This window comes from Astyanax mexicanus, chromosome 20, assembly GCF_023375975.1.
Source record: "Astyanax mexicanus isolate ESR-SI-001 chromosome 20, AstMex3_surface, whole genome shotgun sequence".
Classification (NCBI taxonomy): Eukaryota; Metazoa; Chordata; class Actinopteri; order Characiformes; family Acestrorhamphidae; genus Astyanax; species Astyanax mexicanus.
Genome location: NC_064427.1, coordinates 37,720,988 through 37,747,616, shown reverse-complemented (window position 1 = coordinate 37,747,616; position 26,629 = coordinate 37,720,988). Strand labels below are relative to the sequence as shown.

The 26,629-nt window shown below is 37.8% G+C and overlaps 1 protein-coding gene across 5 annotated transcripts in view; it reads left to right on the top strand.

The window, feature by feature from the left end:
• The first annotated feature begins 4,052 nt into the window (after window positions 1-4,052).
• arfip2b (ADP-ribosylation factor interacting protein 2b) overlaps window positions 4,053-26,629 on the top strand; it is a 46,913-nt gene continuing 24,336 nt past the window's right edge. Inside the window, exons 1-4 of one of the 5 annotated variants that reach the window (XM_049468954.1) lie at window positions 4,053-4,326; window positions 12,588-12,702; window positions 19,430-19,465; window positions 24,367-24,475. In XM_049468954.1, the coding sequence (XP_049324911.1) occupies window positions 12,604-12,702; window positions 19,430-19,465; window positions 24,367-24,475 (244 nt within the window). In that variant the 5' untranslated portion in view covers window positions 4,053-4,326; window positions 12,588-12,603. The remainder of the gene's footprint in view (window positions 4,327-12,587; window positions 12,703-19,429; window positions 19,466-24,366; window positions 24,476-26,629) is intronic. The other 4 variants (XM_022681443.2, XM_049468957.1, XM_049468956.1 and 1 more) reach the window with 4 other exon arrangements.

The window sequence follows — 26,629 nt, the reverse complement described above, 5'->3', positions numbered from 1 at the left end:
TTAACTTTTTAAGTTATTTGACAGAAAAAAAACTTTTTTTTGCATTTAAACCCGCCCTTTTCCCAGCTTGCTGTTGGTGAGGCGGCGGGCGAAGCTCTGCCGCTGTCCGTGTAGCTGAGCCTGCGAGCCTGCCCGCGGAGCTCGCGGAGCCGGCGGGCGTAGCTCGCGGAGCCGATGGGAGAAGCTCGCGGAGCGGGCGGGCGGAGCTCGCGGAGCCGATGGGAGAAGCTCGCGGAGCGGGCGGGCGAGGCTCGCGGAGCCGGCGGGCGTAGCTCGCGGAGCCGGCGGGAGAAGCTCGCGGAGACGGCGGGCAGGCTTGCAAGCTCAGCGACACTGAGAGCGGCAGCTGTGACTGGTCCACTGAGCTGCCCACATTTTCCCGCCTTGCAGTTTAGACTGCAGAGGCACGGAGGACGCAAAGCTTCGCCCGCCGCCTCACCAACAGCAAGCTGGGAAAAGGGCAGGTTTAAATGCAAAAAAAAAGTTTTTTTTCTGCCATTTCCCATCGACTCCGCGAGCTCTGCGAGCTTCGCCCGTCGGCTTCGCAAGCTCCGCGAGCCCGTCGGCTCCGCGAGCTTCTCCTGCCAGCTCCGCGAGCTCCATCCGCCGGCTCCGCGATCTTCTCCCACTGGCTCCGCGAGCTTCTCCCGCCAGGTCCGCGAGCTTCTCCCGCCAGCTCCGCGAGCTCCATCCGCCGGCTCCGCGAGTTTTTCTCTGTTTTTTCCATGAATATTTATAAAAATATTTAAGTAACGTTTAATAAAAAAGGAAAGTAAGAAGAAATCAAAACTTTTGTTTACTTGTAACTCAAGATACTAAGTAGAATTGTAGGGCAAATGAATTGGTGTAACAAAAACAAAAGAGTTAAATCAACTTACAATTTAGTTGTATTAACTTGATGTTTTAAGTTATGTTAACTTAAGTTTTCATTGCCCATTACTTAACTTTTTTAAGGCAACCGGTTTCCTCAAATTTTTTAAGTAAACTCAACTTATCCGGGCTTACAGTGAAAAGGTTCCACTGTCTGTTACTTGGGATGTGTCTGAAACGCAACAAATGGTGACTTGATGCCTTGCTGTCCACACTAACTAAATTAGAAGGCGGTGTAAGAATGAAGGTCTCTGTATCTGAATCAAAAGATAAAAAATACATCATTTTGTTGCCAAGGTAATGAACAGTTCAGTGCTAGATGTGAGTGTTAAGCTGTGTTTTAATTAGATATTGGCATTTTAGCTTAATAAAACACAAGGCCAGACTGGATGCCTTAGCATTTCATGCACATCACTACATCAACTATATCATGCGTACATTGTAGGAGTTTATATTGCATTATGATAATTTAAAACTAAGGGGGTTAATTTATATTGAAGCACTACTTTTACCTCCAGGCTCTCAATTTCTTTTGTTTTTAACACACATATAATATTATAGGAGGTAAATGTTAGTGGCTGAATGTTTTACACAGATTATTCAGAGATATTTTAATAATCCTGCTTAATAATGAACAGAAAATCAGGAGTCTCTGGCTGCGTCCAGAAACCCCAAAAGTGTCTCCTTTTTCCTACTGATCCTCCTCCGTGACCCGGAAACTGATTTTGTGACGCCATCTTACCGCCTGTCCGAATACCGTAGGAGACGAAAGAAGCCGCTTAAAATTCTCCTGTAGTAGGCTTCCAACGGAGGGAACATAAAAGCTTCCTACTCCGGAAGACTTTTAAGGATTTTTGAATGACATCACTGCATCCACGCCCACAGAGCACATGGGAATAGAGAAGGGAACGCACAAATATACGTCATAAACATATTAATTAACTAGGTTCCTTATCTATCTAAACAGCCAGTAAAGCTGTAATATAATTTTTAGTTTAGATAAGCTGTATGATCAATAAAAATTATCCCATATTTGTAACATGAGATATATATATATCTCTGGCCAGAGAAATGCGTCCAAAATGCCTGGGAGTAAGCAGGATTTTATTGGAATATTTGAATATTTAGCTGTGTGATAGTAATGTTCCATTGATGCTGTTTAATCTAATATTTTTTCACTTCAACATGTCTGCAAAATATAATATTTATTATTACATTTATTATTTATTAATATTTGTTTTTTGTTTTATTACATTCAATGAAATCATATTTAACTATTAAAATAATTTAATATTTACATATGCAACCTTCATCACTGGCTAATCAGGCTGCACTTTGAAGCTTGATCTCTCTCGTTTTTATTTTTGTATGTGGAGCTCTATCCAGAAGCTGTGATTGGCTGGGCAGTATCCGGCATGTGCTGAAAGTGAGCGTTGTGATTGGCTCAGTTCATCGGTAGTCAACATCCTAACTAAAAGGGATCAGCTGTCCCATTTCCCCAATTACAGCTCCTTCCCTCCGTTCCTCCTCCTCCTCCTCCTCCTCCTCCTCCTCTCCTCGACTCCTCCGCCTTCTTCCGGGGTAGGAGAGGAGGAGTAGGAAAGGAGGAGTAGGAATGGAGGAGTAGCAAAAGTTTCTGGACGCAGCCTCTCTCGTCTCAAACAGGTGGACTTTTTCCTACCTGTATTCAGCACAAGCCCCGCCCCCTCCAGCAGGATCAGAGCTGGTTTATGGAAAGACTGTCCACCCATCTCTCCTGTTACATCAGAATATTACCGGTAACCGCTAGAGGGAGCCCGCGAGAGAGTCCAAAATGAATGGAGGTGAACGGAGCTAATCGGCTAAAACTCAAATTAAAAATAGTAACTCACCATTTGGCCAAGATATTCCTTTAATTTTTCAAAATATATCAATGTTTTTCGCAAGAAAAGCAAAGAAAACCTACATGTATATTTCCATTTTTCTACAACAGGCAGCTTTTGTACAACAGGGACGCTAGCATTACTGCTAATCTACTGTGTGCCATAAAGGACAAAAGCCGCACCATAGAGGCCTATAATGCACTACCCCCCTGCCAAAAACACATTTTTCTAAATAATATAATGATTATAATGTTATTTTAAAAATGTTAATGTTGATGTGCCCTTTAAAAATGAATGTATTTTAGTACAATGCAAATATTAGTTGGAACATTTTCCTCGAGTACTAGGCTACATACATCTGCTAGGTTCTTGCTGCAGTGTAAAGTGACATGATGTGGATAGGTTTTGATTTGAACAATGATTATATTCCATTATTTGTACACTTTTTTGTTTAAAAAAAATGTTTAAATATAGGACAAATATTTATGGCTTAATTTGTTTTACAGCTAAAATATATTGAGATATATATTGGCAAACGCTTGGTAAGTAAAGCCTGCTGTGCCAAGTAAAATTGTCTAGACTTCTTAACCTCTAAAAACTCTCATGCTAATCACAGTCATAACACCAAATAATTTAATAATGGGTCTTAAACATTAAATATAAATATAAATATAAAATTAAATATTAAAATAGTGGACAAATATACAGAGCCCCCAAAGTGCCATCATGTAAAAAAAAAAGAATGCATATTAAGGCGTGGGAATGAAAATCTAAGGCATGGCCACGACTTAATTAATTTTACTTCAATTCCAATTCAGTCCAATTTATTTATTTATTTTTTACAAAAGATTATTCTTGGATTGAAGCTTTAATGTAAATTTGAGTCTTCAATGTAGGCATTCATTTACAGAAAAGCAAGCTTTATTTTTCTCTGCCTATGACTTAATTATTTTGTTCCCACACTTTAATAAATCATGGCCATGACTTAATTATCTCATTCTCACAGATTAGGATCTTGATCCCACCTTAAAAAGTCGTAGTCACACATTAATATTTTTTTAAATGCCACCTTAGTGCCCATAACCAATTTTTTTTTTTTGGCCCACCACTACCCTCCCTCTTCAGGGGACCAATTAAGCTTTATTAGTACAGAGTTATATTACAGTTATAGATAGATAGATTTCTCCTCTCTGTAGAGATTCTCTGGTAGTATCTCTCCTTGCAGGGCGGAACACGGGTGTGTTTAAGAACATGCCCTTCCCAACATGGCCGCTTTGTTTACGCAAAGTGCGTAGCGTTAGTGTAACTCCACGTATTCCACGCTGTCCGAGGCGAGCCGTCCGCCGCGCTCACCGCTAGGCGTTCTCCTGTGCTGCCGGGGGTTTTCTCTTTCTGACACAAACAGACAGCTGGAGCGGAGGCAGCGGGGGAAGATGGGGAGCTGCGGAGATAAAACCCCTGGTTTCTGAATGCAGCGCTCCTGTTGTTGATTTTACGCTGTTTTTTGGCCTGACAGCGCGAGGCTGCGCGTGAACTGGCTCGAACTAGCCCGCTAGCTCGTGCACTAGCTAATCCTGGAATAGGGCACGCGCAGGTAAGAGAGCGGCACGCGGGGTTATCTGTTTTATCATTGTTGTAGAGTACAGCTCTTTCTGGGGCTCGGTGTGCCTTTAAGGACGGAAAATGTGGGAATACGAGTGTGTGTGGTTTGTCAGCTGGCTCGAGCTCGAGCAGGCTGGTGCAACGGAGAGCGATTTTATTGAGAGGGCCACAGTTCTGACAGTGGCTCGTTGTTGGATGCTGAAACGATACGCAGCAGCAGATTCAGTTTATTTGCAGTAATTCGGTTTTGTTCACGATTCTATCTGGATTATTATCGCTGGGATTTGTTTAATACACTCTGTAACGCTTCCCCGTCTTTATATTCCATATGCAATCCTGTATCTAGCAGTAGAAGCAGTGTGTAGCTGGATAATGAGAAAAGGCACAGAGCCACAACCTGTGTACACCTGGAGCTCCTCTCAAGCTCCCTCTGGTGACTGTGTTTCAGCTGTTAGTACAGTAACGTTACTGCTCAGTCTGGCCTTCATCTGCTTGCGTGTATTTATTTATTTCAAACACTTTCCTAACCTTCCTAAAGTTCATTTTTTATCTTTTATCTTTGTTTTCTGGGTTCCTCAAAGGTTCCTTGTTACATGCTGTAGTCTGGGCCTTCAGTAAAGCATTAAAGGAAACCTTTAAACCTTTACTGTTAAGACATTGGTGTATAATATTATTTAGCAGCATATTATGTACAGTACTATGAAACCAAGATGTTTAAACCAGCAAAAAATATCTAATTAAATTATTTAAAAAAGGAAACCAGACAAATCAGCAAAAACATGACTTAGCTGCCTTGTTGTCATATGGTTGGAAGGTGGAAAACATGACAGTCTGTTCAAGTGTTTCTCTTGGGATATGTCTGGTAGTTTAGTCTTTTTCATAAGAGGTTTTACTCTGTTTTTCCAAGATGCACTCGTTAGTTTCTCAGGGGGTCCTGGGGTAATTTTCTCCTTTATGGGGGATCCTCTGTGATTTTATTCCCGTCCGGAACGACCATATATGTGTTTTTCTCAGATGTCTTATGAGAAAATTACAGGCTGAAGTACCTTCTGTTTTCCTCTAAACTCCATGGTTGTCCGGTAATTTTAGTCCCTAACTCCCTAAGACTCGCATCCCTAAGTTTTTTCACCTCACGTTGAATAAAATGGCTATTTGCCCACTGCCACGCACCGTGATTACATAGTGGGCACGTGTTTCCACGGAGATCCACGTAAACACAACAGAGAGTGGAAATGAAGGAGCTACTGAACGTCTTGTGACCAAGAAGCCAAAAAAACAATTGCAGTCTGGATGTAAGAGTTTTCTCACTGAGTAGAAGTGTGAAATATTTTTACAGACGTCCCCCTGAGAAACTGTTCCCGTTCGGATAGGGCTGCTGACAACAAATGGAAAGTAGAAGGATACATTTGCTGGGAAAAGCTGTTCAGTTGAACAGAAGGCTCTAGTCTTGGTGTGAGATGAGATGGTTGGGTATAGAGGCGTGCAGGCATAAAGCTATGGGACATCCCGTTTGTCCCTATTACTTCTAGATTGGTAGGCAATGGAAGAAATGCATTTTTGTGAAGACAGTCTGGGGAAACTCTTGCTTTGTGTGGGTGAGCATTGTCCTGTGGGAAAATTGAATTTGGAAGCCCAGCCATGTGGCCGTAGGGTGTGCTGCACATATTGCTAAACTCTTAAGTGTCTCTTGTGTCACTATTAAGACCAACTTATACTTCTATGTCAAACATATGCTATAGCCTATGCATTCCCTGCACCGTAGTTCGATGAACACCTCCCCAGAAGATGACCGTGTCTGTCTTTCTCAGTCTCAGTTTTTCAGTTTCTCAGCATTGATCAATAATCTCTCACTTAAGGGTACGCAACCCAAAAGTAGCTTAAGAGAGCGCTTTCTTATGGAACCAAGTTCATGCCCTCTTGTGGCAAAACCCAGTGTCTAATCAGATCAGACCTGTAAAATACTGAATTTCTTCCTTTTGTGATATTTATTAATCAAAAAATATTTTATGGTGCGTAAAAAATGTGGTTTTAAAATGAATTTGGAGGCAGACCTTGACTTTACTCTGCAAAAAAGTGTTAATTTAACACTGGTAGTTTTTTTTTGTGTGCAATGTATTGTAATAGTATGGTACAACCTGTGGTAATCTCACGCCTCGACTACTACAATGCCGTACTAACTGGCCTCCGGGCCTGTGTAGTAAAACCACTACAGATGATTCAGAATGCAGCAGCACGTTTGGTCTTCAACCAGCCAAAACGGGCACGTCACTCCGCTGCTCATTGAGCTCCACTGGCTACCAGTTGATGCTCGCATCAAATTCAAAGCGCTTACAATCCCCTACAAGGTGATGACAGAACAGCTCCTTCCTACCTGCACTCGCTCCTGAAGGCTTACGCTACCTCCCGGCCGCTGCGCTCCTCCAATGAACGTCGCCTCGCTTTACCAAACAAACATTCACACAAAGCAATCCAGACTGTTCTCATACAGAGTTCCCCAATGGTGGAACAAACTACCTTCTACTACCAGATCAGGAGAATCTCTCGCTATCTTTAATAAACTCCTGAAGACAGAGCTCTTCAAAGAGCACGTACTCTCCTAACACCTCTAACAAACTAACTAATTCTAACCTCATCTCCTTCTTCCTCTTCTCTACTCCTCTATCCCATTATTTCCCTCTGACCTCCTTAAGGCCCTATCTATAGATGTTTTATTTTATTTTATTTTATTTTTTAACTCCTATTATTTTTGTACTTAACCTCTTCTATTATTTGCACTTCAATATTGTAAGTTGCTTTGGACAAAAGCGTCTGCCAAATGTAATGTAATGTAATGTAATGTAATGGTTTTTGATTAATGGAGACCAGTAGGCCTGATCACCACAGACAGCTATTTACTTTTTACCTTTACTTTTCCCTTAAAACTCACTTTTGATGGACGGTTGCTTTGTGCTCAAATCTCTTTGACCACATTTACACGTGGTTACTTCATGTAAATAGTATCCTGTTAAGATTTTAGCTACATTCAGTTGGTATGGTTGGTACACCAATGGTAGCTCAATGTGTCCCCAGTTAGTCAGACTAATATTTGATTGCTGTGTGAGACATAGCTATAGATATCTATATAGCCCCATCCAGATTTATTTTTCATAGTCTAAACAGCACAAACCACTTGATTTCAATGTGACTTTTTGCCACGCACAAATCAACAAACAATGACTTCAAGGTTTGTCACTGCTGCCTACATTGTTACCACAGCAACCCATGCAGATCTGTTTGTGATGTCTGACTTGCAAATTTGATTTGATCACTTGCAAATTTTGCAAGATCTGATTTAAAGAACGAATCTGATTTGCCTACAGTCTGAACATAGCTTTAGACCACCTCCTAGAGTGCTTTGAGTGATTGGATTTGTAGCTTGTTTAAATGCGCCTTGGGTGCATTTACACTTGCATTTCTGTGTGGCTTGACCTTATTGAGATTTAATCCTGATTCTCAAAGTGAATGCAGTTACCAAGTGTAAAAAGGGACTCTTTTCCCACATTGTTCTCTTTTTAATGGGGCTTCTTTAGCTGTTCTATAGCTACAACTGATGAACTCCTCTGACATTTTGCTATTTTTCTTGGGAATTTGCATTAACAGGCTACTGTTAGTCGTAGTGCGTTTAATAGGCTGCTTTTTTTATGTTTGAATTCCAATATATCTCTGTTGAAAGTCGGCAAGGCCTGTGTTACGGTAAAGCAGAGTAAACAGAGCGCTAATCAAGGTATGGGGCAAGGGCTGTGTGAGCTCCCTGCAACCTGCTAGCTATTCCTGAGCTCTTCTTCTTTGTGGATGGTCGCTAGCGGTGCTGTTTTATTATGTAGCAGCCTGCCTCTCTCATCAGCTTTCAGTAAGTGTGAATTCATTAAGGGTCATTTCCTCCGGCCTGAGGATAAAAGCTTCACCATGCTGTCTAACAGCCGCTCCCGGCTGGGCATGGTGAGCTTACTAGACCCAATAGTGGGAGTTTTGACGAGTTAACTAATGTCATCACCGCAGGCCACGGAGCTGCTGCCGGTCACACCTTCATTTGACTGACTTCCAGTTGGCACATCTCTGTTTGGTTTGTACCCTTTTAGATGGTTTCTTCAGCTGTTCTCTAGTAAGGATGTTCCATTACATTACATTACATTACATTACATTACATTACATTTGGCAGACGCTTTTGTCCAAAGCGACTTATAATAGTCAAGTACAAAAATAATAGAAGTTAAAGGTAAAACATCTTTAGACAGGGCTTAGGGTAGAGGAGTGAAGGAGGGGAAGAAGGAAATGGGGTTAGAAGTAGTTAGTGTGTTAGAGGTGTTAGGAGAGTAAGTGCTTTTTGAAGAGCTCTGTCTTCAGGAGTTTATTAAAGATAGTGAGAGATTCTCCTGATCTGGTAGTAGAAGGTAGTTAGTTAGAGGTGTTAGGAGAGTAAGAGCTCTTTGAAGAGCTCTGTCTTCAGGAGTTTATTAAAGATAGTGAGAGATTCTCCTGATCTGGTAGTAGAAGGTAGTTAGTTAGAGGTGTTAGGAGAGTAAGTACTCTTTGAAGAGCTCTGTCTTCAGGAGTTTGTTAAAGATAGCGAGAGATTCTCCTGCTCTGGTAGTGGAAGGTAGTTTGTTCCACCATTGGGGAACTCTGTATGAGAACAGTCTGGATTGCTTTGGATTGTTCCTGAAGTATAAATTGAAACCCCACTCCTCAGTAATGGCCTTGCACAAAAACACACTGACCCTCAATCAGGTTAATAATGTAGAGGAACTTCAGATATTAATATTAGAGAGGATCGCTTTACTACATTACTGGAGTTAGTTAAGTTCTTAGTTCATCCCATTGCAGCCAGTCTCATTTTAGAGCAGTGAAGTGGGCACTCCCTGAAATCCGGGCCCACCAATGCTAATACCCAGTCCGATGAGTCACATGAAGACACATTAGGGAGCTCTGTGCACTCCTTTATTTGCCTGAGCTCCTTCATGGGGCTGAGTCACACGCTGCTTCACTGCGAGCTGTGTGAAAGTCAGAGCCTGTCCCCATCCTTCTCTTTAACGGCCCTCTTGCTGATGTGACAAGATTGGGTAGATGCGTGATGCATGCAATAAATACAGAGCTGTGCCAGAACTGCAGTTAAATAACAAAGGTGCCAAAGATGCCATTATTGAGCGTTTTGTTTGCTGTTGTTCAATATATATATAAAAATATATTTAAAATTGCAAGTATTTGGCTGATGTCACTTTACAAGCCTTTTTACAACCCTGACTTTTTGCCTCAGAATGAAGCAAGCTGATTGTCCTTTTGTTTTCGTGAAAAAACAAAACATTAAGGTCTGCTTTCATTGGCTGGTTTACAGCATTAACAATGACTCACCAAGGTCCCACTATTATTATAGCACAGTTTTAACAAAGTAAGAAAAATACTGTAATAATTCCTGAATCTCATTAAAGCAGGGTTAACTCTAATTCCCTTTTCCCGAGGTTTTCCTGAGCACAGATGCCTCTTGTTTGATCCTCCTAGCTTTCACCAGGTTTTAGCTCCTCATCTACAGATGCTGGCATAGGAAATGCCACAAACACAAGGTTTGGTTTATGTAGCAACCTGTGTTCCTATAATTAGTATAATTAGGCTTTCTTCTAGTGGGTTATGTAAATTTGGTGGCATGAATACAGTGCCTGGTCAAAAAAAAGGTCTCATGCTTTAATATTTTGTTGGGCCGCATTTGTTTATCTGCTTTGATTAGGACATGCAGTCGCCGTGGCATCGTTTCCACAAGCTTCTGCAAAGTCACAACCTTTATTTCTGTCCAGATTAGCATTACTTTTTCCCCAAGACCTTGTACTGAGGATGGGGGATTTGGAGCAGTCTTCTCCAGCACATTCCAGAGATTCCCCATGGTGTTCAGGTCAAGGTTTAGGTGGTCAATCTATTGCATATATAGCCCAGGGGTCGACAATAAGCAAACATCTAGACTGTGAGGTTGTTTGAACTACAATGAATGATAATGATATAATAATATGAAAATATATATAATGCTTCTCTGACTTTTTTTTTTTTACATTCCTCCCCTGTCTCTCTGTCACGCTCGGGGCATTGGTAGTAGGGGTGGGCATTATTATATCGTATACAATATATCATGACACAGAAATATCATGATATTAAAAATCCATATCCTGATAATAGGGCTGTTCTGTCTTAAAAGTAGTCTATTATTTACTGTGAAGCTTTAGGTGTATTTATTGTATAATTGTTTTAGTTTGCAGTTTATATGCATGCACTAAATATTCTGCACTATTTTTTGCTGCATTATATTATTTTATGCTACATTATTTATTTAGCCGCATTATGATTATGCTGTTATACTATTATACTATTTTCCTAAAATGAATGAATTATTTTAGTTTTCCTATATCGCCAAGAATATCATTATCGCAAAAATACCCTGAAATATCTTGATATTATTTTAGAGCCATATCGCCCACCCCTAATTGGTAGTGTATTGGACCGTGTCCCTGACGACACGGGTTCGATTCCATGTTAGAAGCGATGTGTTTATTTATTTATTTTTTCCTTTCTCCTTGGGTTTACCTAAATTCAACTGTTCTCCAATTGGGTTCATCTACCCTCTGGGCTGGAGAGCTACTAGTCTGTAGCACTCCATCCCCTTTACACTTCATTTTCCAAAATAGAATTTTTTTTTTGTGGCCCGCCATGTAATGCTTTAGAAAATATCTGTCCCCCGGCCAAACTTAACCTTTTTTAATGAAATATTAATAATAATAATGCGAGCAAGCAGTTGATAGGACACAGTATTTATATATGTAGTTTAGATGAATAATTATCTTGCCTCCACAGGTTATTCCTACCACAAAGACAGGTTGCTCTATGCTATCCACTTCCCGGATTATTAATGTTTTCCTGATTGAAAAACAGAATGTTTGCTTAGGAACAGGTAATAGATGGCACAGTAACTTATTTAACCAAGTGATGCCACTATTTGGCCCCATCAGGATGCTTTTACTGTCTTTGCATGTATGCATGAGGCACAATGTCATTTTTTTTGCAAGTGTAGTCAAGGCAGTAGGGGTGGGCAATATAATATTGTATACAATATATCGTGACACAGAAATATCATGATATTAAAAATCCATATCGTGATAATAGGGCTGGTCTGTCTTAAAAGTAGTCTATTATTTACTGTGAAGCTTTGCTGCATTATATTATTTTATGCTATATTATTTATTTTGCCACATTATGATTATGCTGTTATACTATTATACTATATTCCTGAAATGAATGAATTATTTTAGTTTTCCTATATCGCCAAGTATATCGTTATCGCAAAAATACCCTGAAATATCGTGATATTATTTTAGAGCCATATCGCCCACCCCTACAAGGCAGGGGGCATTTGTTGTCAGAGCGGCTGCCCTAACTATAAAACGCTGTGGGAAACACTGCTATACCCTTCTTGCAGTTTGCTATACTTTTTCCATGGAAGAGAATTTTACTGTAGAGATGCATTAAATTTAAACATATTGTAACATAATTGTATTTGAAGCTGTAAGTTGTCAGTACCTAGCTGTCATTCAGTAGAAACTTCTATTTTAGAATAGAACTCTAACTGGAATGTGGAAAAAGGCATCTTGGGAAGCTCTGAGGGGTTCTCTGACTGCGCTTCTAGCTGAAGAATAAAGGACTTTCTGTTTGAAGTCGGGGGCCACCATTCCTTTGGAAGATTATGTCTGGGTTGGGCTGTTTGCTGATCTGATCTTGCAGCAACAGTTTCCCATTAACACGGTCAAATACTACTACATGAGCACTTGTTTTTTTTCTCTTTAAAGTGTTATTAAAGCTGTAATATAAATGTTCATACATGAAACTATTTACTGTATCTGTGCTTGGTTGGATCCTTTATAAGGAAGCATTCAAGGTAGAAGTCCACCCTAGATTTGGGCTTTTTGCTTTGCGGAGAGCTAATCTCGCTTAAATTGCTTGCTTTCTGAATGTAGGTCATGGCTTTCTGCTCTCTGTGCTTATAAGCAAAACGTCTCTAAAAATGAACGTTAGCCACACAAAGCAAACAAAAGCTAAGAATAAAATGGCATTGACTAAACTAGGCTAGAAGCCTTTTTTTTTTTTGCTTTTTGTGAAAGCAGTTTTCTTTTGCAGGAGACACTCTATATAAATCTGCACTCTCTCATTTTTGCCCATTTCTTTTCCTCTTTTTCCTCCCAGTCAGTGACGCTCCAGCATGACGGACAGTATCATGAGTAAAGCGGCCACTATGGAGATCCCCATCAACAGTAATGGGGACAGCAGGACCCTGGGGGAGGACGACGGCCTGGAGCAGGTGAGGAAATATCCTGTTTGGCCTTGGATTTGAGCTGCTTTAGTGCAAAACATCTGCTGGAGTAAGTAGGGAATAGGGTTGGGCGATGTCTCCTTAGTTGGCAGATGACGATGTTTACAGTGAAACATCACGATGGACGAGGATATCGTTGGGGGGGGGTCAATAAAATACAAAAAATATTTAAAATGAATAAAAAATAATTAATATGAAATAAAAACTCATTTAAAACACAATCAAAGGCTTTCTAATAGTGCGCAGAATAATATCAGTTTCAGTTTCAGTTTCAAATAATTGAAACAGCTCACCAAAACCTCAACCTATTCTTTATATTTGAAAATATTTTATTAACTTTACAGGTCCTCACTCATCCTAAATTATTAAACTAAACTGAGTTATATTATTTATTGCCTTGCGCTGAATTCAGTCAATAGTTACTTTTACTGGTAACTAGTTACGTTTATAGTTGAGTAACTCCGTTAGTAACTCCTTTATTTTTGTTGGAGAAGTAACTAGTAATTATAACTAATTATTTTTTCAAAGTAGCGTACCCAACACTGGTTGGCAATGAGCAAGTTTCCCAATGCACAACCATCAGGCTTATATTTTATTTGCGTGAATAACATGAAATGTTTAAAATTAATACAGACATGCAGAAAAAAAACAAAGACAAGCTATAACCTAGATATTAATAATAATATCTTAATAATAATAGAATAATAATAAATAATAGAATAATATGCCAATTAGGCATATTTGTAGCAGTAGGCTATTTTAATTTTCTTCCCTGACTCTAATTCATATAAGTTATATACCTGATTTGATCTTTTTCCGTACAATCCCTGCTAAAGTTTTAGGTGAAGGAGACCTAAAGAAGGTCAGTGCATGTTTCTGGAAAAACAAAAAAGTGGGCGTGGCATCGCGATGGTTACCATCCATCGCGATGTTGGGTCATAAACCCTAGTAGGGAAGGGGAAATAATGCATCTACTTTCATTTGTGGAGAAGTTGTGGAGTGGTCATGTGATGTGCTAAATCAGCCAAATCAACAAGTCCACGTGCAAGTGGCTTTTGGACACGTGTGCTATATGTGTGAGAGAGCCCATATGTGTTTCCAGCATTGGCACCAGTGTTCACGAGTTTCACAGTTTCACCTTTACGCCTTGAGAGCGAAACTTCCTGGAAGCAGGTGGTTCAAACATTTACCTTTGTTCCAGTGTTTGTGTGAGTGAGGCCTGCTGGAATGCTAACTACATGATATCAGGTCACTGATAAGGCATTTCTGGTCAAGAGTCAGGAGAAAGAACCTATGAGGAAACGTAAGCCTCTAAGATCTAAACACCTTTCATGGTAGAGAGTGTGTTATGCTCCCAGTATGCTGATATATACTGTGGGAGCAGCCATTGTTTTATTGCGTGGTTTCCTCTCTGGGGTTCAAAAATAGCCGTATGTTAATAAGGGCGAGAGGAAAAAGCTCTCCTAGCGTTAAGCCTTTGGTAAACAGAAGGTGGAGTGGTTCCATTGTCCCAAGACACGCCTAGTCAAAACAACAGAGCAGAGCCTCTAGATCCGGGAAAGACATGCTCAGCAAACATCGCTGTGTTTGCTGACCAGGGGAGGTGATTTACTTAGATAGGCAGCAGTTGTTTCAGCGTGGCGTTGACGTAAGAGCTTGGTTTAACGACGTGTCACTTAGTGTAACTGTGTTAGTGTGAGGAAACCTTGGTCTACACAGCATGAGGGCTCATTATTTCAGGTTTTTTTGCTTCATTTTGATATTTTTACAGCAACTAGGCCTGTCACAATAGCTTAACAACAGTAATATCAGTGTATTGTGCCAGAAATAATTGTGATAAACATTTTATTACATCAATATAATGGATATATTAGAGCATGATAAGTAGGGCTGATGCAAAATAATTCCAATATTGGTATAAACCGTATAAAATCCATCAGCATGTTAACAATATTATATCACAATGTTTAACTGGCTAACTAGCATGATAGCTAATGTCACGTTCTTCACAGAACACACTCAAGCCTATCTTACTTAAACTCCACGTAGTTATAGGTAGTGGTGCAGGAAAAAATCGATTGGAGCTCGAATAGCATTTCTAACATTGAACGATTCAGAATGTATTCTTGGAGCGGAGCGCACCTACTGTTAAAGAGCTCCGCAGGACAGTAGGTGTGAGTGTCGCGAGACAGCAGCAACAGGACAGGGAAAGTTTTTGCTCTTACTGCCTCCCCTTTTAAGGCTACAGAGGGGTGTGTAGTGTCGGGTTACAGTGTTTGTTGTTGCGCCACTAAAGTATGGAGAGTAAGAAATCCATCCGATTTGAAAGAATCATAAAAGAAATCGAATCGTGACCCCAACAATCGATTCTGAATCGAATTGTGGGATTCCCAAAAATTCACAGCCCTAATATATGCCATATATATTTATACCATATACCATCATATTGCCCACCTCTAATAATAATAATAGTGCAATTGCACCCTTTAAAATAGCAGTGATTTTTTTTTATACCAGAAAGAAATAAAACAAAAACACAGTGGTTAAAGCGATAGTCTGTAAGTTTTTTTTTTTTTGTAACGAATAATTTGAATTTACACGTGAGCTCCTCCACTTCTCCACATTTGACTTGCAGCACTGTGTGTGGCCCTTCTTAAATTCTTTTTTTTTTTTTTATAATAGGTCTATGCTTCTTCAGTGTTACAATGTTAAACAATTTAAACAGACCGATATTGTTTTAAAAAGCTCAGTTTCAATGCTCTACTTGCTAAATAATGTTGGGTTTAAATCAGGCTTGGGCTTATAATGACAATTTTGGGCTGTTTTTTTTTTTGTTGGCCCAATCTAAGCTCTCTCTGTGATAAATAAATAATAATGGTGATACTGATATTATACTGATACGTAAGTTGACAATGTAATTATCGTGACAGGCCTAATTGCAACAATTTCCAGTTTTTGTTTGTTTTTCTGGAAATATACAGATGGAATGGGACTATTTAGACTTAACACATTTGTATACAGATGCTGTCTAACTGGTCAGCAAACAATGATGATCGCACTTATTTCAGAGGCCCTGTGTCCTGGTGAGCTCCAAATCCGTGTGTTGGAGGCGCACGGCTGATTCAGACAGTGCCAGATGGCACGTAGCTGTTCTGAATCGTTTGATAGAGCAGGGGAATAGGTCCATGCAAATTATGAGCTTCTCAGGCTCAAGACTTCTTGACGCCTGTGATTAATTAGTCAAAAAGGCATCTTTTAGTGTCTGCTGGGTTTTCTAAACTTAGAAGGAAAGAAAGGTGTTGAGCGGTTGAGTGTTATAGCTGTTTAACATGTGTTGTGATGCTTTCCAGGCCTGTGACAATGTAGAAAAATGCATTTATGCTGTAGATCACATCTCAGTGTATATGGATTATTTGTCTTATTAAAATATACAAAGCTCTTGATTATAGTTTAGTAAATGTAGTGTAGTGTATCTTTTACATAAGAATGGAAAGATGACTTGGCTGTGTATCATTTATATGCTGATTTTTAGCCAAAATATGTCTGTCATTGGCAATTTTTTTGCTGTTGCAATCTCAAAAGAGTAACAATTTGTAGAATGTGTAAGACTAAAGTGTCTTGTGGAGGAACTAAAACAAAGGCTTTTAGCACCCTAACTAGTTACCCCTCTCAAAAGTACAACATCCAACCCTTTTGTACAGTAAGTCACTATTAGCACAGCCACACAACAAAGCTAAAACACTGATTGGTTCATGTTTAATATAGCATTATGCATTCATATTTTACTGTATAAATTTGCACACTGCATAATCATATCTGTCAACGGTGCCTAGAGGATGCTATAGGCTGATTCTGCTGCAATTTGCAAGTTTTTACAGTGAAATATGAAAGTGTAATGCTATATTGGACATGTACCAATCAGTGAGGGTGATTTTAATCTCTAACTGTGTTTTGCTCTTTGAAAAATTCCTTTAGCTGCTGTAGACTGTTTCTGCTGTACATTTGGTGGTGGTTGGACCTGGTCTGCAATGTTTGTTGTTTTGGGTGAACAGAAGTGTTTATTAGCTAGTAATAATGACAGACTGTATGGGCTAAATTAACTTTTAGGAGGGGTATCCAGTTAGCGTCTTAAATGTCTTTATTTTGTTTTCTCCACAAGACAATTTAGTCTTACACATTCTACAAATCTTTACTATTCTGATTTAGCAAAAAACTGTTCAACTAAATGATAGAATTGGCTAAAAACAAGCAGATAATGATACACAGCCAAGCAATCTTTCCATGTTAATGTAAAAAAAATACAGTAAACTACATTTACTAAATTCCAGGCAGCGGAATCTTAGGACCACAACTGAGAACCACCAAACCAAACATTAGATAAATGAGCCGTCAAATAAACCTTTTTACCTCAAAGCAGTGTGATATTTTTGAAGTATCAACACCCAACCCCACCCCCTTATTTTCAACACCTGTTACATCTAATCAGCTAATTATCAGGTCCTTCCTCAGGTCCTCCCTGAGGTGAAATTGCTTTATTAGAACTGGTAGAAAATTGCAGCATTCCAGGCAGTGATATTTCAGAACCACGGCGGAGAACAATTGCTCTCAACAAAAGTCTCATTTATCACCTTATTCCTTGTGTTTTGGGTAATTGTGAGAATGTATTTTATTAGACTGAGAATGTGGCTTTGATTTGCCGTGGATCATGTGATTTTCATAGTTGTTTCATAGTTGATCATATAAAAGCACAGTGTTTCTTACATTTACTTTGACTTTTATTTTGTTTAACGTTTATTGTAAACAGTGTGAACATTTAATTTTCTATCCGCTTCATTTAAAAAAATAATATATACATCTGTTCCTGCATTTCAACACTGCAAAACATTCCAAAAAAGTTAAGACGGTAAAGCATTTACCACTACGTAATGTTGCAATTTTCTCGAAACAAAGCTGTGAAGTGTGTTCAGGAAGAAATTCTGATTCTTCAGGAAGAATAGCACCTGAAAAAACAACCAAGGCCTGGTCCTGGAGATCTAACACACCTGAGTCTAGAATGCTCACATGTCTCTGAAAGCCATAATTACCTGGATCAGGTGTGTGGATAAATTCTCCACCTGTCCTCCTGTCTAAAGGTTTCCAACAGTATAGAATATTTTTTTATTACTAAATTATACACACATTCACTACTCTGGACAGATCTGGACTTTAGGCAAGACTGTCTAGTGCCCACACCTTCAAATCAAATCAAATCAAATAAAATTTATTTATGTAGCACTTTATACAACTGAATTTGTCACAAAGCAGCTTTACCTTCTTCTTTTGCAGCCATTCCTTTGTAATTTGTCCAGTATATGATTTTGCTTTGTGTTTTTGAAAAAATATATGGTTGTATTAAATAAATAGTTAAAATTTGGTTATTAAAAATAGTTGTTTGTTTAGTTGGGTCTACTGTTATTTGTGGGCAAAGTGTCATACTTAAGTAAATATCAGTGAGAAGTTGTATTTTTTTTCTCAAACTCAATGTTAAAAGAGCCTTCTACGGTTGAACAAGACATGTCTCATTTTAATAAAGTTGAACAAGACATGTCTCATTTTAATAAAGTTGAACAAGACATGTCTCATTTTAATAAAGTTGAACAAGACATGTCTCATTTTAATAAAGTTGAACAAGACATGTCTCATTTTTAGTAAATTTATATCTTTCACGTTTAGTGTGTTTTCTGTTCCACCTTAAGTGTGGTGGCAGTTACATTTAGATTAAAATTCAATTCAATAATAAATCTGACCTTTTATGGAAGTGTTTGAAAGTCACAGCCAAATGTATATTTACATTTTATTTACATTACATACACTGTTGTTGTGTTACTAAATAATGATTATAATAAAACTAATGTAAATCTAATGTTAGTTCTTAATGTAAACACTAATATTTGTAATAATGGTAGATTGTGTGTTTCACCACATTTATTTCTCTAAAATCTTTCATATCTGAACAATATCTGGTCAAATATATTATGTATATATTAAAGAACTTATTTTTTTTAACTACGTTTTCTTTTATTTGATTAAAAATTGATTGCTCAAAAAATAATTGATAGATCAGTCGATTCTCAAAATAATCCAAAGATGTCAGTATGTTTTTTTGCATTAATGCTGCATCACAGAAGGGCACTAACACAACCCCTTCAAACTTCCTTTGAGTAACATTGTTTTTGAACACTTAAATGCTTTTCTCAAACTAGAGATAGTCTGCCAACTTTTGATCCTAAAAACTCTTTTGTGTCTTGTGTCTACTATCAAATATTGCTGTGTTTGGAATGGATGCAGGAATGGGTGCAAGTCAATAAAATTAGTAGAACTCAATTTAATAATGTAATATCGTGTTCATGCTGTCTGCAAAAAAAAATATTATTGCATGTTATGTCATTTCTCATAATGTCCTGACTTTTTCTGATTTGGGTTTGTAGTAGACTTCATGATGTGTATATCTATTAAGGTTAAAGGGTTAACAGGTACTGTATGTTGAGTGCTGTTTTTGATGTTTTTTTATATATATAAATATATACCTTCGTAACCCATATTGTTGAGATGAGATTTTTTTTTTATCATCACTGTTTTCTTTAATCAGTGCCTGTGTTTGTTTATGTTTATGCATTGTTCATTTTTCTGTTCTTTTTATGTCTCTTGTCATCCTTTTCCACCCATGTCTGTGCAGGCTCGAAACGTACAGTGGGGCCCCCCAGGCCAAAGGGTGAGGAGACCACTGGTGGAGGGTTTTCAGAGCACACAGCGGCTCTGTGTGTGTCTGAATGTGTGTGTGTGTATGAAAAGGGACAGGGTGTGTGTGTGTGGGACAATGTCTTGTTTGGCCCCTTGTTTGTAGGATGTCTTTCAAAACTGTTGAGAGAATGTTCTTCTTAATCTGGTCCATGAAATTGGGGGAAGATTCTTCTTTTCTTCTCATAGTGGGTTCTGTTGCCTAAATGGGAAAACACTAAATGGGGTATCACTTCCTATGGTTCCTGTATTCATAATGGGATACATAATATGGCATACATACTTCTGTAAAATTCTTGCCATATGCATATATGTATAATAACTAAATAAATATGTACTTAAAGTTACATACATAACTTGTTATAAAGTTAAAATATGTAACTTTACAATAAAATGGCTCCTAATTCCTGATTTAGAATATTTTACATTTAAAATAAGGCTAATATTATGACTCCTGTCTCTATAAAGACACATTATTGTATTTTTATAACGTGTTACGTATTTTGCTACCTCAGCGGCTTGCAAAAGTATTTCTACACCTCAAACCCTTTTTTACACAATCTTAAAAATGTATTTTGTTAAGATGTTAAGTGATAGACCAACAAAAAGTATCACAAAATTGAGAAGTGACATGCAAATGTAATTAACCAATTCATTGTCATTCGACATCACTAAATTAATTAAGATTCCAGTTTTGTATTTTAATCTCCATATAAATTTACCTGTTCTGTGTAGGGCTGGGTATCGTTTTAAATACCGGTACCGATACGATACTTTGAATTCGATACCGATACCTGAACCTTTTTAAATACCTTTTTCTATATTGTAACCAAAAATACAAATATATATATATATATATATTTTATCATTGCTAATCTACCAAGACATGGCTGTCCACTCATACTGACAGATCGAGCAAGGAGAGAACCTGTTGGAGACTGAAAAAGACTTGAGATTCACCTTCCAGCAAGACAATGACCCTAAACATACAGCCAGAGCTACAGTGGAATGATTTAGATCAAAGAATATTCATGTGTTAGAATGACCCAGTCAAAGTCCTGACCTAAATACCGCTGAGCTTCTGTGGCAAGACATGAAAATTGCATTTCACAGATGTTTTCCACCCAACCTGGCTGAGCTTGAGCTGTTTTATAAAGCAGAATGTGCAAAAATCTCAATCTCTAGATGCGCAAATCTGGTAGAGACATACTTCAAAAGACTTGCAGCTGTAATTGCAGTATAAGGTGGCTCTAAATTATTCTAAAGTATTGCTTTAGGGCGACTGAGTATTTAAAAACTGCTTTGTGTTGGTCTGTCACTTAATATCTCAATAGTTTTAGGTTGCAAAGTGACAGAATGTGACAAAATGTGACAAAGTTCAAAGTAGTGGTGGGCAATATTATATCGTATACAATATATCGTGACACAGAAATATCGTGATATTAAAAATCCATATCGTGATAATAGGGCTGTTCTGTCTTAAAAGTAGTCTATTATTCACTGTGAAGCTTTAGGTGTATTTATTGTATAATTGTTTTAGTTTGCAGTTTATATGCATGCACTAAATATTCTGCACTATTTTTTGCTGCATTATATTATTTTATGCTATATTATTTATTTTGCCACATTATGATTATACTGTCATACTATTATACTATATTCCTGAAATGAATGAATTATTTTAGTTTTCCTATATCGTCAAGTATATCGTTATCGTAAAAATACCCTGAAATATCGTGATATTATTTTAGAGCCATATCGCCCACCCCTAGTTCAAAGGGGTATGAATACTTTTTCAACCTCTGTTGGAAAATTAATTATGTGTTACTATGCAAGCTTGTGACGGTCATCATACGATAATATGTATGCCATATAATGCATTTAATACATTATGAATACAGGATTTCTGTATAATGTTACTATAAAAGCATTGTTGTGCTCATTTGTAAGTTTTGAAAAGCATCCTGCTGCACTTTTACAGTATTATTAACTACTGGATTAACATTAGAAGCAGTGTAATTTATGTTAACAAAAAAATCCATTTGGAATAATAATAATAATAATCAAGGGATTTTTTTCTTCATAATCCGCCTCGTCTGTGTTGTTGTGTTCATATTCTGAGTGTTGGTTATTAATGCTGGCAGTGTGTTACTAATCTGTCCTCAACACTGTCCTCAGACATTTTGCAGTGAGTGTGCATTTGATGTTTGTTCCAGACAGGAGAAAACGCTGATGAGAGCACACGCTTATCCCTGTAGGGGATGTAACCCCACCTAAACGCTGAGTCTCAGCCTCCGCTGCTCCGCCTGTTCAATCAGGGCTGTTTTAACAAGTCTTGGTTTTGTTCGGCCGCTCGGAGAACGTGATTGGCCTGTTCTGTGGGAGAGGGCCGTTTAGGCTATCTGGCATCAGATGCCGTTTACTGTGCTGCTGATGTAATCAGAGCGTCTTCCTGCTGCACGCTCACAAGTGCACCCTATTTAGAGTGATGAATAAGATGTCTCCAGTGTACCAGCTGAATACCAATGTCCGTTTTTTAAAGGGCCAGCATGACAGGAAAACCACATTTTTCTCACCTACTTAACTAAGCAGGTGGAACTCTTAAAATGTACCATTCAGTCCCTAATATATACTGTCCATATAGATAAAATAGCCGATAAAGCAACATATAATATTATTATTAATAATAATAATCAGCTAATCGCACCTTTATTTCTAAGTTGGTTTCAGTGATATGGTGTTTAAACAGTATCACAATATTTTACAGTATTATATAGATTAACAAAAATATTATATAACCTTACTTTTCTCATGATTAGGTGCATTATCAATAAACGTCTATTTAACTAAGCAGTTGGTACATTCTGTCGCTAGTACATACTGTCCATATGGATAAAATATCTGATCAAGCAGCATATAATATTATTATTAATAATAATCAGCAAATCACACCTTCACTTAGTTGGGTTCACTGATATGGCGTTTAAACAATATTACAATATTTTACAGTATTTTATTGATTAATAAAAATATTATATTACCTTATTTTTCACATGATTAGGTTCACTATCAATAAACGCCTATTTTCTGGTCTATTTTAATACAAAAAAAAGGATACTGGATTATAAGGTCCATTTTAAGCAACAATAGTAAGTAACAGGAGTGTTGCCATGTTTACTTCTAATTTAGATAGATAGATAGACAGATAGACAGATAGATAGACAGACAGATAGACAGATAGACAGATAGACAGATAGATAGATAGATACTTTATTGATCCCGAAGGAAATTCAGCAGCCACTACCAGTTACACAACACAGTTGAAACAAACAATAAGTGTAGTACAATAAGAGAGCACATTGAGGGATATAAGACTCTAAACTATAAAATTCTAAACTGAGACTTAAAAATATACACATAAATATATAAATACAAAAACCTATAGAAAGTGTGGAAGTAATCAGTCGTAGATATGAGGTAGTGCAGTAAAAGAATACATAAATGAAGTATAGGAGGTATCAGCAGATATGACAATATTAAATATAAACCTGTGCAAGTATTGTATTTAAGTTAGGTGCATAGTGTAGTGTCCAGGGGGTGCAAATGTACAGGATGTACAGTAAAGTGACAAGTGTCCAGGGGGTGCAAATAAACAGTATATACAGTAAAAAGGCAAAAGAGTCACAGGGTGTAGATGTGTAGGGTGTTTTTCCAATTCAGATAAAAAAGGCTGTGATTAAGAAAGCATATATTTAGCTAAAGCTAAGCTAAGTTAAGTAAACAAAACTAATAAAAAAATAATTAGTTTAAAGTAAAACAATCACTGGATGTTAATCTACACAGATTTCACTCCCAAAAACGGTTTATTTGGGTGAGTAAAGCGCTTCCATTTATTTACAGTAATCTTAGATTTCCAGATTTCCACTAAGGCTAGCCACAGTTAGCGGCTAATGCCGCCTGACAGTGCTACACTGAGGAACCCTGAGTGCTCCAGTAATCCAGGGTGATATTAGCTAGTGGTTTGTCTTAAGTAGCTTATTTTAACACGGTAAATGCGCAGACTGCAGTCTAGTATACTTACCTCTGAATGGCGAAAGAGCTAGAAGTTAGTGGCTAATGCTAATGCTGCTCTAGCAGTGCTTGCCAGGGTTAGCAGCAGACTACAGATCAATATACTCAGCTCTGAATGGCAAAACTAGCACTTAGCGGCTAAGTTCAGCAGAGTGGCTTTACTGCACCTTACAACCTGACTGGTAAAATTAATAAACGTAAGGCGCACTGATGATTTTTGGAAAAAATTTAAGGATTTTAAGTGCGCCATATCATGCAAAAAATAAAGTAAAGTAGTTTTGAGAATAAACTACTACAACAAAATAAATGCAAATGTTTGATTTCATGCATTGCATACACTATGCTGCCAAAAGTATCTGTTCACCAATCCAAATCATTGAACTTTCCTCAAGATATGACTTTATAAATCATTATTTATCAACACATCAATTCACACAGGATCTACATGAGCTGGTCTTATTTCTATGCTACATACAGTACATTATTATAGTATTGTATGAATGATAAGCCACGTACATTATGCCACAAATCTAAAACCTCTCTGTGTAAACTAACCCCGTCCAGTTGGTGCTAGATTTAGTAATTTCCTAACCTGTCTCTGTCCCGTTCTAATTAATCTGGTTGTAGACTAGATAGACTAGTGATAACTTTGTGTTTATAGCAAACCATGAACATGTTTTGTGAGATATTAACATCACGTACGAGTTAAAGGCATATGTTCTGTGTGTGTGTGTGTGTGTGTGTGTGTGTGTGTGTGTGTGTGTGTGTGTGTGTGTGTGTGTGTGTGTATATGTGTGTGTGTAGGATCTGCAGCAAGTAATGGTATCTGGGCCCAACCTTAACGAAACCAGCATCGTATCGGGTGGCTACGGTGGCACAACAGAAGGCATCATTCCAACCAGCTCTATCAAAGGTATAACTCTCACTGTCACTGTGCCAACCACCACGTCTCTCTCTCTCTTCTTCAGTCTCCTTCCTCCTTTCTTTCCTTCCCTTTCTGCTATGATCTTTTTTAACCAGGGCTGAGCTTTGTCTTCTGAATCAGAATTGTGGAAGGGAAACATGTTCCAAGTTTCGTTTTTCAAAAAAATGTGTCTTTCTTCCAGCAGACTTCCTCCTTGTATGTCATTTTGCGTGTTTGTGTTTTTTTTTTCTGATGATCCTATCCTGTGCAACAAAGGAAACTCTTGGTCGTCGTTTCCTGGGGCGGTCCTGAGAGCTAGTTCCATCATAACATTTAGTGGTCTTTGTGATTTAGCTTGAGGACATTACTTTTGAATTTTTATTTTTTATTTTTTTATATATATATATATAACCTAGTGCAGTAGTCCCTGCCATAATATGAACATTGAACATTTACTCAAATAGGGCTTAAGTATAAAACATAAAACATATTCTTTTCTTATATATTAATGTTGAGGATTCCCTCTCATTTCTGTCAGATATTAAAAATAATCAAGGAGATTTAAATTAGTATTGGAATTTGGAATCTTTAGATGTGGAAAAACCTTTTTACTGTGTATTGTTTATAAAAAAAAAATCTATTTTATTGTTTTATTTATTTATTTAGTATTGAGATTTGTTGAATATATTGTAGATACATTTTTTTTATATATTATAATTTTATTTAAAAATAAAAAATAAAAATTTCTCACAATTTGGCTATTCAATCGTTCCACCTCTTTGTGCGTCCCCATCACAAGTGGTGCCTGCGACCCTAGGAGGGTGCAGAAGAGCACATGCCTCCTCCGACACGTGAAGTCAGTGACCCCTTTTTTCGAGCTGCTGCCGATGCATCGTTGCCTGACCAATTTGCACCCCTAGATACACTTTTTTGTTGTTGTTGTTGTTTTAAAAAGTCGACATACAATATTATGGATGCACCAATGTGTGAATTCTGGGTCGATGCTGATATCCGATATTACCAATGCCAACATGGATATAAACATTTATAATTTACAGAGAGGCCAGACACCCCGGCATAACTTTTAAAACCAATAAAAAATAACTGAAAATAAGCTTAAATCACTGCATTTTAAAGTAGCATGGCCAACGTCGAACAATTGTAGTAGCGCTGTCAGCGTAGCTTGGTCCTTTTCCAGCATGCAATCAAATATGTCAGCAAGTATAAATTTAAAATATTGGCCACATTGCATGATGCAAATGATTCTAAAAATATATATATAATTCCTATACCATTATGCATCCCTATACAATATTTATAGTCATATTGATATGATTGTCTATTGGTCCATTCATCCTAAAATGCACTATATTTTGAAAAGTAATAAATGGCTGAAGTGTAGATGCAGTATTAATCGTTCCCTTTATGGCCCTTCTCAATACCTTATTAAATGAATGTGCATTAGTACAATGTTCTAGTAAGAGTTAATGATAAACCATGTTATGATTGTACCGCACAGCGATATCCCTCGCCCCTAACTGAATGCTGGGACTTTTGACTTGACTTTTGAGTGTAGCCTACATATCTGTAGTAATTTCATTCCACAGTGAACCTATTCTGACTTCAGATGGAACTCATGAGCACTGAAAACTGAGCATTTTTTTCCTTTTATTCTTTAACAGATTATAAGTTTAGATAACATAATAATTAAAAATAAATGTCTTTATTGTGTTATTTTATTTATTTTATTTACTCTTTAATGAAACAGTGGACAGGATATTCCATCTTAAATAATCCAGACTGTTCTCATACAGAGTTCCCCAATGGTGGAACAAACTACCTTCTACTACCAGATCAGGAGAATCTCTCACTATCTTTAATAAACTCCTGAAGACAGAGCTCTTCAAAGAGCACTTACTCTCCTAACACCTCTAACTAACTACCTTCTACTACCAGATCAGGAGAATCTCTCACTATCTTTAATAAACTCCTGAAGACAGAGCTCTTCAAAGAGCACTTACTCTCTTAACACCTCTAACACACTAACTACTTCTAACCTCATTTCCTTCTTCCCCTCCTTCACGCCTCTATCCTATTATTCCCCTTTGACCTCCTTTTATCCCTATCCAAAGATGTTTTTACCTTTAAACTTAGTTTACATTG